The sequence below is a fragment of the Ursus maritimus genome, unplaced genomic scaffold (assembly GCF_017311325.1).
Source record: "Ursus maritimus isolate PB19 unplaced genomic scaffold, ASM1731132v1 scaffold_26, whole genome shotgun sequence".
In the NCBI taxonomy this organism is placed as follows: Eukaryota; Metazoa; Chordata; class Mammalia; order Carnivora; family Ursidae; genus Ursus; species Ursus maritimus.
Genome location: NW_024425119.1, coordinates 42,077,999 through 42,091,157, shown reverse-complemented (window position 1 = coordinate 42,091,157; position 13,159 = coordinate 42,077,999). Strand labels below are relative to the sequence as shown.

At 58.3% G+C, this 13,159-nt stretch overlaps 1 protein-coding gene across 2 annotated transcripts in view; it reads left to right on the top strand.

Moving 5' to 3' along the window:
* Nucleotides 1–4,372: 4,372 nt before the first annotated feature.
* KRT80 (keratin 80) overlaps nt 4,373–13,159 on the top strand; it is a 16,513-nt gene continuing 7,726 nt past the window's right edge. The window contains exons 1-3 of one of the 2 annotated variants that reach the window (XM_040642500.1): nt 4,373–4,750; nt 9,242–9,302; nt 9,563–9,658. In XM_040642500.1, the coding sequence (XP_040498434.1) occupies nt 4,428–4,750; nt 9,242–9,302; nt 9,563–9,658 (480 nt within the window). In that variant the 5' untranslated portion in view covers nt 4,373–4,427. The remainder of the gene's footprint in view (nt 4,751–9,241; nt 9,303–9,562; nt 9,659–13,159) is intronic. The other variant, XM_040642499.1, reaches the window with a different exon arrangement.

The window sequence follows — 13,159 nt, the reverse complement described above, 5'->3', positions numbered from 1 at the left end:
GGAAAGAGGAGGAGAGATGACAGCTGGAGAAGGACAACCACCCGCCTGGGGGGCGTTCCCTCCCCCGGCCCCAGCCGGCAGGCTGCGCGAGCCCTGCACCGCTGGGCTGTGTGCCCTAGGAAAGCAGCCCGCTGCCCCGGGAGGCAGGGCTCTGAACAGCCACCTCCTCTCGAAACCGCTTTAATCCCTTAAAAGGAATGCTTCATGAGCTATGTAATTTGGCTCGGATGGGTGGCTTTTCTCTCTGAATGCCAGGGCTGATATCACCCTGGGCCTCGGCCCTGGGAACGGGAAAGGGATGTAGGCACAGGGAGGGGGCCCCAGGGGCTGGGGTCCGGTGCCCAGGGGCCAGGGCGACGCCCTCTGAGGTCTTTAGCAGAACTGGAGCCTCCCAACCCTAGAGCCTTGGCCTGGAGACAGATGCTCTTCAGGGTAGGACGCAAGGAGCCATGGGTGCCAGCCTCTTGGGACCCTGATCGCTGGGGCCCCAAAGCCCCAGCTGATCCAGCAACTCTACGGAGAGGGTCTGTTAGCTCATGACCCTCCCTGCCTCCTTGTAAAGGCCTCAAGGGCCCGAGGGAAACGCCGTTCCTGGATTGGAATCCTGGTTCCCCCTCGGACCAGCCGTTTAATCTCAGGCAAATTATTTGACCTCTCTGCTTCTCTGTACACATCCGTGTCATGGGCGTGTCAGGATCAAATGGAATAATTTTTGAAAAACATTTAAAAAGCACTTACCATGTACCAAATGGGTTCTGTTTGTTAAATTACAAATATTGTAAATGGGCCCAGCCCGGGGAGCTCTTGAACCTAGTTGGCCCCTTCCAGGCAGGAGCCTGAGAAGACGGACGGGGGGTGGGAGAGTTTTGTGGGTAGCAGTGGCGCTCGGGGCTGGAAAGAAATGTGTGGGCCCAGGGGCAAGATGCTGTAAGCAGTGCGTGCCTGGGGGCTCCAGGCAAGGAGAAGAAACAGACAGGGGCCCTTCAACTCCTCGTCCCCTCTGGGCCCTCTGAGGCACCAAGAGAAATCAGAGAGAACCAAGGAGGAGACAGAGGAAGAGGAAGAGAAGGAGGAGGAAGAGGATGGGGGTTTGACCCCCAAGAGTCGGCCAAGGGTCCCTGGAATAGTGTTGGTTCTTCCCTTTGCAGGCTGTGTTTCCTTGAGCAAGCCACTTACCCTCTCTGAGCTTCCCATTCTACCTCTCTGCTCTGCTCCTGCTCTGTAAACGGCCCTGAGCCTGTGCCAGTGGCAGGATGGGTAGGGATACAGTCCTGAGAGGAGGGGGAGTAAGCAGCAGCAGCAGGAGGGGAGGTTGAGGCAGGCAGGGAGAGGCTGCGGTGCCATCCCACAGAGGCTACTGGTCCCTCTCTCCCGCAAGTGCAGACCACAGATGGGATGGTGATGGGACCAGAGAAAGGACCGCCAGCAGCCCACCTGAGGAGTCTGTAAAAAGGGGACCTAAGAGGCATGGTGAAAGGCCCAGAGACAGAAGGATGGGCACAATGTCTTCCCGTGGGCCTGTGTGGCCTCCGGAAGTCACCAGAGCCATCGCGCAGTGGACGTCTGCTCGCGGAAGGGCACAAACCAGCCTTTTTCCTGGAGGGCAGGGGATTTGATACCCAACAACCACCCCCCACAGGAGAAGAAGGACCTGTGTGCCCCAGGGGCACAACTCTGTAAGCTCACTGCTCGGACCATGGGCCTGGGATCTGAGGCCTCCCTCCCCGGGGAGCCCCCAGCCCGGAGCTCCAGCCAGCTGGGGCTGCTCGGTGCCCAGTACAAAAAGCATGTCTTTCCCCACCCCGGGGCTGGGCCAGCTTTTCAGCCGGGCGGTGGGGCTGGGTCACAGTGAGTTTCGTGTTTCTGGGCTTCAGTTTCTTCCCCTGTAAAATGGGAGGCAGGTAGACCAGGGGTTTGCCCTCTAAGGCCCCTCCTAGAGTGCCGCCTATGATCTAAGGGCAGGGGGGCCAGCCAGAATGGGGAGGAAGGGGACTAAGAGGTGAGCGATCAGCAGCCTGGACAGGTTAGAGTAATTTACCGCTTACCCAGCCCTCCCTGGGCCTTTGTTCCAGAGAGGGAGGAGCCTGGTGCTGGGAAGGTTCTGGATGGGGGATGAGTTTCCATCCCCACCCACTGAGACAACAAGAAACTCCCCCACACACACACATGGCAGCAGGAGAAAGGGTTGCCCCATCTCTCGCAACCAGAAGTGCCCTCTGGCTGGACTAGCTAGCCAAATGCATGCCATCTCCCAGCGGCTAGTACTGAAGCATAGGAAATTGAGGTTAGACTAAGGGAAGGACTTCCTGGTGTAAAGGGTATTTTGTTGCTTATGGGTGGAGGAAGGAGCCTCACATCTCTCCTCTCACCTCACCCTCAGTGTAAACACAGGGCTCTGGCTTGTCAAAACGGAAGGAAGGTGGAGTGAGCAAGTATCTCCCCCACCAGGGATCGCTCTCACACACGCCAGAAACCCTCTAGACTGACATCCCTACGGAACCTGTTTGGCTGTGACAACAGCGGACTGCAGGCTTAGGTTGGCTGTGAGTAGAACATACCAGTACAAATGGGAGCTAAGCCCAGCAGTGACAGCCCACGAAGGCCATCGCCCAGGATTCCAGCCGGTGTTGTCTACGCGAATGTCAAAGGGGACTTCTCAAGGATGGTAGGGTGTCACAGGAAAAACCCAAGAATGTGGGCAGGACAGAAAGAAAGAGGAGTGCCCACCTGGCCCCCAAATTCAAAGGAAACAGGGAGTCCATGAAGGTCCAGAGTGGGCAGCGGCCATCAGACGGGTCTGCCTGGGAAGCTTGGCCTCCAAGTCGCCATGTGATCCTGGACAAGTCCCTTGACCACCCTGGGCCCTCACCTCCCGCTCTGTAGATTAAAAGTACAAACCAGGTGATGCGAAAGGCTCCTGGCTATGACTCTGGCACTTCCTGATGTGATTCCTGGAGCTAGTGCCAGCAGCGGGCGGGGGGCGGCCAGCCGCTTGCTCGTGGTCACGGGGAACATCCCTGGGCTGGTTGTCACAGCTCGCTCGTGACCACAGCCTGCCGAGGAGCCAGGCCCCAGCTATCTCTCCCAGCTGCCCCTGACATGGGCACCAAATGGTAGGGATTCCAAGAAGAGAGCAGGTGGCTCTCAGATAAACTGAGGACCTTGTAAGGAAGGGGGGTGGGCTCTTCTGAGCTGTAATTCTTTTTTTTTTTTCCTTTTATTTATTTCAGTAATCTCTACACCCAATGTAGGGCTCAAACCCACGACCCCAAGGTCAAGAGTCACATGCTCTTCCGACTGAGCCAGCCTGGTGCCCCTTGAGCTGTGGTTCTAGCAGGCTTCCTGCAGGAGGGGAGCTGGGAGGGCAAACGGGGCGGGGGGGGGACGGGAGGGTTGGGGATGGTGGAAAGGACAGTCAGAGGCAGGCTGGAGCCTAGAGAGGACAGGCACCCTGGGCAGAGGCAGGGGGCCTCCCAAGGCTGTGCTGGGCTGCACTGGGTGGAAGGCACGAGAGGATTCAAGAGGGATCCTGATGGCGTGCCGTGGCTGGGCTGGGAGCCGTGGGAGCCCCTGGAGCAGAGAGAGCAGGCAGTTTGAGAGAAGCCGCTGCGCCCAGAGCCCTCCCAGGCATCACCCTCAAGACAATGCGGGCTCCCACGGAAGCCAGTCCAGGAAGGGCAGGTGGGTCCCAGGGCCCGCGGTGGCTCCAGCCGCAGACAGGAGCCCCGTGCTGTGGGGGTTAAAAGATTCTAAACCCCCGCTGCCCTGGGTTCCACACCTGGCTCTGCCCCTTGCTAATTCTGTGACCTTGGCCAAGTTATGCAGCCTCTCTGTAAAGTGTGGCAGACGACTACACGTAACCCATCAGGTTGTGGGGATCTAATGAGGCCAAGGCGTCCAGCATCTAGAACGAGGCCTGGCACGCAGTAGGGGACGCATTTGCCAGTATTACTGTTCCGGAGCACATCCCGCCTTCCTGTCCCAGACAGCCCCGAGAGGTGGCCAGGGCAGGCCACGTCAGCCCCAACTTCTAGCTGGGGAAACTGAGGCTTGCAGAGGCTACAAGTCCAGGGTTGTCCGGAGGATTCACAATGAGCTACTACCCAGGCCCTACCCTGCTGAGCCTCCACAGCAAGATGAGACTAGGCTTGTCAGGTGGGGGGATGGCAGACAGGCCTCTGACACCCTGTGTTCCCTGGGGTCTCCCACCCAAGCCCCAGGCGGCCATGGAGGGCCTGTCACCTCATTGGCACATTCAGCCCCTTCCCTCCTCTCTCGGGCCCCGCTCCTCCCCTAGGAAACCTTCCTAATTGACTCCACCCTTTTCTGGCTCCCTCCTTATCTGGCCATCTTCTGTACAAACCCTCAGCAGCTGGAGATGTGATCTGAACGCACCCGGTGCGGCCCGGGTGGCGAGCACAGAGCAGATGACCTGCCCCTGCCCGGGGACACCCCCATGCGGGCTCACTGGCTGGCCCGGGGCCTCCGTGCCCGACCCTTCCGCGCCTGGCCCTCTCACCGCTGCTCCCCTCCTCTCCCAGGTGCAGGCCCTGGAGCAGCGCAACCAGCTGCTGGAGACCCGCTGGCGCTTCCTGCAAGGCCAGGACTCCGGCACCTTCGACCTCGGGCACCTCTATGAGAAGTACCAGGGCCGGCTGCAGGAGGAGCTGCGCAAAGTGAGCCAGGAGCGGGGACAGCTGGAGGCCAACCTGCTGCAGGTGCTCCAGAAGGTCGAGGAGTTTCGAATCAGGTAGGGTGCACCCGAGAGGGACTGTGGGCAGGGACCGAGGGTGGGAACCAGCCTGCACCCAGATGCAAGGCCCTGGGCACCCGAGCTGGAAAGCAAGAAAACATCCTTAAACTTTGCTACAGACGTGCTTCCTGAGGACCTACTATGTGCCCGCCAGTATTCTAAACCCTCCCAAACAGTGCCCCTTGCAACCAAGTCAGTCTTATGTGGACGGACGGCTAAGCCCCGTGCTTGCCGGGCCCAGGCACCATCGCAGTCCCTGTCCCCTGTCCCCTCCTCCTGTGCCCGTAAACACGCTTGCTCTCGCCCACACATCCCACTGGCAATGGGAAACTGTCACCAGCTAGAGCAACGGATGGGCTCCTGCCTCGGATATGAGTTGGAAATTTGATCTCAAGTGGGCTGGAAAGGGAAGCGGGGCCAGGCAGGGGGCAGAAACGGTGGGGTCCATTGGCATAAAGAAGCAATCCCCTGTAGGTAATGCAAGCCTGACCTCAATGGTGGCCTTGGGATCTAGAGAGATGAGAAAGTCACAGCCCCAGCCTGTGAGGGGCTCGGAGACTGGAAAGGGTTCGCTCCTGGCCCCCCACCCCTCACTAGCTCTGTGACCTCGGCCAAGCTGCTCAACACCCAAGCCTCAGTACCCCCTGTGTGGAGTGGGAATGGCAACGCTGAACCATCCCGAGGCTGGCATGAGGAGGAAGTTGGGAGGCCAGCATGGCGCTCGGCAGCCATAAATGGCAACTCTTCTAGACCCTAGAAGGCTGACAGTAGTCCTTGACACAGGTTTGCAGTCTGGAGAGACAAGACCAGGTGCTTGGGTCCCTCGGAGGAGAGGTGACATCTCTGACCAAACAGTGGGTTTGGAGGCTGAGACAGAGCAGAGAGGCTGTGTCCTTGCGTTCCTTCCTTTGGTCCAGTCTCCTTCTGAGGAGGCCCTCAGCCTGGCTGAGGGAGGGTGGGCTGTGCTTGAACCCCTCCCCTCCCCTCCTCCTGCACTTGGCCCTGCCCCAAGCTCTGCCAACCCAAGGTGAGGCCTGCAGTCTTGGGAACTGCCAGCCAGGCGGGGCTGGGGCAGCCTGTCAGGAGGCCAGGTCTAGGCTGTGGCTCAGCTCGCCCACCACCTCTCCTTGTGACCTCCCCTGCTCAGGCCATATTCAGAGGAGATGGTCACGTGGCAAGCTCTCCCCACTCTGGGGGCTTCAGTCCTCACCTGTGGATCTAGTTAGAACTTTCTTTTTTTTTTTTTTAAGATTTTTTATTTATTTATTTGACAGAGATAGAGACAGCCAGTGAGAGAGGGAACACAAGCAGGGGGAGTGGGAGAGGAAGAAGCAGGCTCATAGCGGAGGAGCCTGATGTGGGGCTCGATCCCAGAACGCCGGGATCACGCCCTGAGCCGAAGGCAGACGCTTTTAACCGCTGTGCCACCCAGGCGCCCCTAGTTAGAACTTTCTGACCAACAAGCATGATCTGCAACCCTGACCTGGGCTCCTCCTCACAGCTGGGCCCCTCTGGGGCCAAGGGGTCACCTCTCCCCCCGCCCCTGCCCTACCAGTTCCTACAGAAACCCACGGGGAACCTCACTGCCCACTCTGAGCTGCCTCGCTTCAACATCTGATCATGAGGAGGAGAATCGTGTTAGCACACCAGAATCCAAGATTCCTTTCACTGATGTCTAGCAGCTCCTTGGCCCTCAAAGAATCAGAGAATGGCTGGGTGGGGGCCTGGGATTGTCCTTTCACGGGGAAGGAAACACAGACCCAGAGAGGGCAGGGAGTTGTCCTTAGTCACACAGCCATGTGCACTAGCCCATCCGTAACCCCAGCCAGCCGTGGGATGAGGCTGCTCCGTGAGCCCAGCCAGATCACATCCACGGAGGCACTTCGTAACTGGAAGTTCTGTACAAACTCTACTTGTTTTAATCTGGTTCAGCCTCTTCAGTTGGCCAGCTGCCTGGTTTCCATCTGCGGCCTGAGCTTGCTGTTTCAGCTTAGGGCTTCTCTTCCCCTCTCTGGGTAGGAAACCCACCAGACTTGGGGGAGGTGAGGTTGGAGGGCTTCTAGACCCACAGGCCAGAGCCAGGGAAGCTGCAGCCTGACTGTGTAGAGCCTGGGGGGCCCCAGGAGCCAGGAGACGCCAGGCCAAGCCCTGACAGGGAGGGGTGTGCCCTGCCTCTACAAGGCCGATGAGATCAGCTTCACTCCTAGAAATAAACAAGTTGGGGGTGGGGGGGCCGGGGTGGGTGTGACAAGCTGAAAAGGGCTGAGAATGGGTTTGGGAACTGGTGGCTGGCAGACTGTCAGGGGATTGGGAGTGGAGTGGAGGAAATAGTATTTACCTAAGTCTCTATAATGATAGAGACTTCCAGAAGCTTTGATGTAGCCAGGACCCCAAGGATCAGCTAGCTAACCCTTGTATTTACTAAGGATGAAGCAGAGGCCCCACAAGGGGAAATCGCTTGCCCAAGGCCACATAGCAAGTGACTCAGGGGTGCCATGTATGGTTGTGCAGGAGGTTCACTGCACAAGAGCATCTGGTTGAAGGTGTGAACTAGGGCTGAAATCCAGTGGAGTTGGTGAAAAGGGAAGGCCATACGAAAGAATTGGAAGGACAATGAGGGGTAAGGAGGAGGTTCCACACCTCAGAGAACCCCCACTGGACAGCTCTCTCCAAGGTCCTGTCCCCAAGCAGGCAGAGCTCTGCTATCCAGAAGGGAGGGGAGAAGGGCAGAGCCTTGACCACTGTGCTTACACAGGGAGGGCCAGCCAATGAGGGGCTTCTCACCATGGAGCTCTCTAGACCCCCACCTCCAGGGCAGGGAAGTCCTCGGAGGCCACCAAATTCCCAGTGGGAAGTCTGGGATGGAAGGGCAGAGAACCATCCACTGTCTCTGCCATGAGGCTTCCCAGTGTTTGTCTCCAGAAATGCTAGAGGCCAAGGCAGAGGGGCTGAGGGCCAGGGCCTGGTGTTAGAGAGAGCAGAGCTCAGGTGATAATAACAGCTTTAGCAGGTTCCATGTGCTGTTGTAAACACTCGGTGGATTAACTTATATAACCCTCGTGACATCACTGTTGTCACGACTGAGGCACAACGAGCAGCGTGTCCGAGGTCCCACAGCTAGTTAGCACGGAACCAGGATCTAACCCCAAGCCGTGTGGCTGTGGAGCTCACTTGCACAGAAGAGGGCACGAGGAAAGCTTTCCGGGAGTTGTGCTGGCTCTAGTAGGCCCCAGACTGCAGACCAGCCCCCCTGGCCCACCCTCCACCCCACGCCCGCGACCCGCATCCCGAGAGCCCCTTGCAGACTCTGGGAAGCCAAGGCAGCAGCGGCAAGGTGCGTGTGCTAAGCACACCGAGGCTCAGAGACCCGGTACCGGCGGGCTCTTCGCCGCTGGGGTCTGCTCCCCTCAGCTTCTGGTAAAGGCTGGGGGAAAACAGGGCCTGAGCGGTGGCAGGTCCAGCCAGCTGACGTGGGCGATGGGTGACGCTACCCCTGCCCGTGAGGTCAGGGACTGGGGCGGGCAGGCGGCTGTAATTAGAGCCGCCAGTGATTCAGGCATTCCCCGGAATGGAGGGAAGGAAACAGGAGGCCACAGAATCTGCACATCCACGGAGGTGGGCGGGGCTGAGGGTGAGAAGCCTGGCGGACACTCACCCCAGAGAGGGGTGAGACAGAGGTTTGACGAGAGGGAGGGGCTAAGGTCAGAGACCAGAGAGCCCGACCCTCATCCAGCGGTGTCCTTGTTCCAAACGCAAGGTGGGGTAGAGGAAGGAGGAGGCAGATCTAAGAGAGGGAGCCCACCTTCATGCAGGATCGATTATGCACGTCTGTCATGGTGTCGGGTGGGCGTGGTCCGACCCCGCACGTGCACACACACACCCTAATAGACGGGCCAAACCGAGGAAGGAGGGGTGCGGTTACCTGCCCAAGAACACAATGGGGGTCTATCTAACTGCAACATCCACACTCGCCCCTCTGGAGGGAACATGATGCAATGGTCTCCTACCAGCTAACAAGGCAGAGGGGAGGTGGGGAGGGGGGAGAGGGTGAGCTGTGAGCAGACAGCTCAGAGCAGACCTGACCAAAGGCACAGCTTGTTGGAGATGGAGATTCTTGGGGGAGGAGATAAGGAAAAGATGACAGAACAAAGGGTGACAGGGCCGCGCAATCAGGAGAGACTTCCTGGAGGAGGTGGATATGAGAAAGAGCCAGGAAGGGGACAGATGCCCCTAGGAGAGGACTGGCTGATCATCCGAAGGAGCGAGAGAATGGTGTCCTGGGCTTAGAAGGCATGTGTCATAGACGAGGGGCTGTATCCACCCGAGGCAAAGGCCACTTTTTTTCTAATTGGCACAAGGCACCAAATGGGACAGCAGAGGCCCTGAGCCCCGCTCCAGGGGGTTAATCATACCCCAAGCTCCGGCCACCTGCCGCTAAGTGGCCTCTCTCTTTCTCTTTCTGCTGCCTCGCTCCCTCCCCCCTCCCAGGTATGAGGAGGAGATCTCCAAGCGCACAGACATGGAGTTCACCTTCGTCCAGCTGAAGAAGGTAGCCTGCCCAGCCTGCCCCAGGGGCTCTGTCCTCACGGACCCTCTGCCCTCCTTCCCTCAGGCTCCCCAAGCCAAGCCCTCAGAGGCTTGAGTCCCGGGACCGCAGACAGACACGGGTACCTGTCCTCACCCCGCTGCTCCTCCCAGGCACTGAGCCGGGGCTCCCTTGGCAATCACCCCCCCCAGGCAGATGGGCACCCCACTCCCACCCTGGGACCCCCTCCCTCCCCTGGCACTCACCACTGCTCCCACCCCCAGGACCTGGATGCCGAGTGTCTTCGTCGGACTGAACTGGAAACCAAGTTAAAAGGCCTGCAGAGCTTCGTGGAGCTCATGAGAAACCTCTACGAGCAGGTGAGAGAATGAGACCAGTGTCCCACTGAGCCAAGAGCTGACTTGTCCCCAGGTGAGGCATGCGGGGGCGGGAAGGGTGTCCAGGGGGACATGGGGGCTTCGGCAGTCATTACAGGCATAACACAGACGTGCGATCTCCCAACCCCTTCCTGCGCTGCTATCAATAACCCACCACGTCCCCTCATCCCTCCTTTCATGGAGCACAGGCAAGTTCCCACGAGGCCTTGCGCTCAAGGAGGACCTGTTTCTTCCAGCGTGCTGGAGTGCGGAGTGCATGTCAGGGGCTGCTGCATCCAGGCGAGGGTTGGGCAGCAGCCTGCGAGCCAGGGGGCCTTGCACAGCTGTTCTGATTGAACTCATCTCTCCCCACCCCTGCAGCCTAAATGGCAGGCACCTGCAGGCCTAGCTGGGATAGACATGCCCTTCACCCTCCCCAGATCGGGGCTCAGGCAAGGGAGAGCTGTATTCCGATTCCTAGGTTCCCAGACAATGCTAGCTTCTGCCGGAACAAAAATAACCCGGTAAATGCAGGCAGAGGAGCCTCCGGATGCCTTCCGATTGTGTCCCTAAGTCCTCGGCTGAGCCTCGGGGGACAATGACCCCCAAGGCCTAGCACACTGCCAGTGCAGTCCGCAGGTGGGCCCTACTGCTGACTGCAGACACTCCCCTCCACTCTACTCTGCCTCCAGCCACCACATCCCCTGTTTCGGGAGTGGAGAGGTAGAGGGGCCACACTTCAGTTCGGCTGTGCGCAGGCAGAGCCATTGTGGGGGATGGCAGGACTTGGCCACCTGTGTGCTGCAAACCGTTGGTGCCAAACTATGGCAGTGCAGCCAAGATCAGAGCAGGGATCGAAGTCACCACCACCATCAAAAAGTTCCACTAAAATGGGGATGCCTGGGTGGCTCAGTCGGTCAAGGTTAAGTGTCTGACTCTTAGTTTTGGCTCAGGTCATGATCTCAAGCTCATGATCTCAAGGTCGTGGGATCAAGCCCTGTGTCCGGCTCTGTGCTCAGCAGGGAGCCTCTTGAGATTTTTCTCCCTCCCTTTCTCTCTGCTCCTCCTCCTGCTCTCTCGCTCTCTCTCTTTCTCTCTCTCTCAAATAAATAAATCTTCAAAAAAATAAAAAATAAATTAAATTAGAAGTTCTGCTAAAGTTGCCCTAGGGGCTGCTGACCACAGCTTGGCAGCCTCGTCCTGTGGAGAGGGAGACTGGGCCTCGTGGCTGCATATGGGCCACACTGCTTTCCAGCAGGCTCGGCCGGCCCCCAGTGGGGGCTTCCGTGGGCCTGAGACCTGTTTGTGGCCATGGGAGCTTCCCGCCCCTGGCCGAGCCCTCTTGAGCCAGGCTGAGCTCTCCGGGGCTGAGCAGGGCACTGAGCCCGCTGACTGGCTTGCAAAGGGGGATAGGAGTTCCTCTGCCCACACTCACTGTGCGGCCAGGCAGACAGCAGGAGGGCCAATGTTCCAGAATCCGCACTTGGCTCTGTGCATCTCAGCAAGCCTGGAGCCCAAGCTCCCAGCCGGGACAGAGGCCCAGCCGGCGTGGAAGACTCAAATGGAGGTAGGCCAGGCATGGCCAGCAAGAGGCCTGGGCGTGGCCGGAGGCACCCCCACAAAACTTCTTGGCCCCTGCTCCATCTGGTTTTAACAGCCCTTGGACCCCAATCCTGGCTCTATCTTCTTTTCCATTTCTCTGACTTTGGGCTAGTTGTTTCTCCTCTCTTTGCCTCAGTTTCCTCATCTGTAAAATGGGAGAGTCGTCATACCAGGCTCATGGAGTTCTGCTGACGACTAAATCCGTTCATCCGTGTAACAAATGTTTATTGCTCGCCTGCCGGGTACCTGGCACTGATGTCACATCAGTGAGCGTGACGGGCAAAGTCCATGCTCTCAGGGGCTGCCACTGAGCTAGGAGGGGAGACAGGTAATAAGCAAGTCAACAAACATCTGAGCAAGATCATCTGGGAGGTTGAAAAGGGCCGGGCTGCACAGAACCCGATGACGCGGTAATGCTGGAGGAGGAGGGGAAAGTCAAGCTCGGGGGGCTTCTCAGAGGAGGGACCAGTGAAAGAGGGTCCAGACCGGGGAGGGCCAGCCCAGGGGAGAGCTGAGAGGGCTTCGGGCAGAAGGAGGGTCTCTGTCAAGCATCTAAGGCAGGAGTGAGTCTGGTGACGAAGGGGACAGAAAGGAACAGCTGTGGCTGGGGTCCCCTCACCGAGGACCTTGGGCGCCGAATCGGGCTCTGGATCTTATTCTAAGTGTGATGGGCGGCTCCTGGGGGTCCCGGGGGCGGGGGTGGTACGGAGAGGGTAAAGGAATGGTTTGTGCGGTCACGGCAGTGCTGTGGAGAAGCGACCACTGTGGACGTGGGGTTGCTCGGTGCATGGAGCAGTGACTAGTACTCTGGGGGCAGCAAGGTGCCAAGCTGGTGTCGGGTCGTAAGTTTTGCGTTTCTCTCCAGGCACCGCCACAGGCTGACAAGGCAGCCCTGATCCTGTGCTAAAAAGATTCCCCTCACCAGTGGGTCTCTAAGCTGGCCCTAAGAGAACTATAACATGAGCCACGCATGTAATGGTTTTTCTAGTAGCCACATTTTAAAAAAAGAAACAGAAAAAATTAATTTTAATAATACAATTTACTCACGATGTGATTAGTCAGCTATGTAATCAATACAAAAAGAATTTTTTTAAGATTTTATTTATTTATTTGAGAGAGAGCAGCAGAGGGAGAGGCAGAAGCAGACTCCTCGTTGAGCAGGGAGCCCAATGCGGGACTCGATCCCAGGACCCTGGGATCATAATCTGAGCCAAAGGCAGACGCTTAACCTACTGAGCCACCCAGGCACCCAATACAAAAAGTGAATAGGCTGTCTTACAATCTTCCTCTCATGCCAAGTCTTCAACATGGGTATTCATTTTACACCTACAGCCCAGCTCAATTCGGACTAGCCACCTTTCAAGTGCCCACAACCACATATGCCTCGTGGCTACCACATGGGACCAGGCAGGTCTCAGCAAAGGAAGGTGCCAGCCATGGCGGCCTCAGGGGAAGGAAAAACATGGCGGGAAGTGAGTAGCCCCAGGAGGGCTGGACAGTCTTGTTTCCAACTCTGGAGCAGACACCAGATCAGAAAAGCATGGCTGTGGAGGCCCACCTCTGCATTTCAGAAAACATTCCCTCTTGCACACACACACACACACACACACACACACACACACGGCCAAGATAAATTCTCGGAAGCCAATGGCCATGGGCTGCTCTGGGCCTCATGTGTACCCTACAGCCTCCCAGGCAGCCCCTCTGCCCCTCACCTCCAGGGACGCGAGCCGGTGAGAGGACCCAGGGGCTCACATTTCCCCTCAGCTTCCAAGGCACACGCCAGCTCCCAGGTGCATTCGGGGCCTGGCCGCATCCAGCCAGAACGCCACCTGCCCCACCCATAAACTCTTGCTCCAGGGAGACGAGCGGTGCGATCTGTGGACCCCCCCCCCCCCCCCC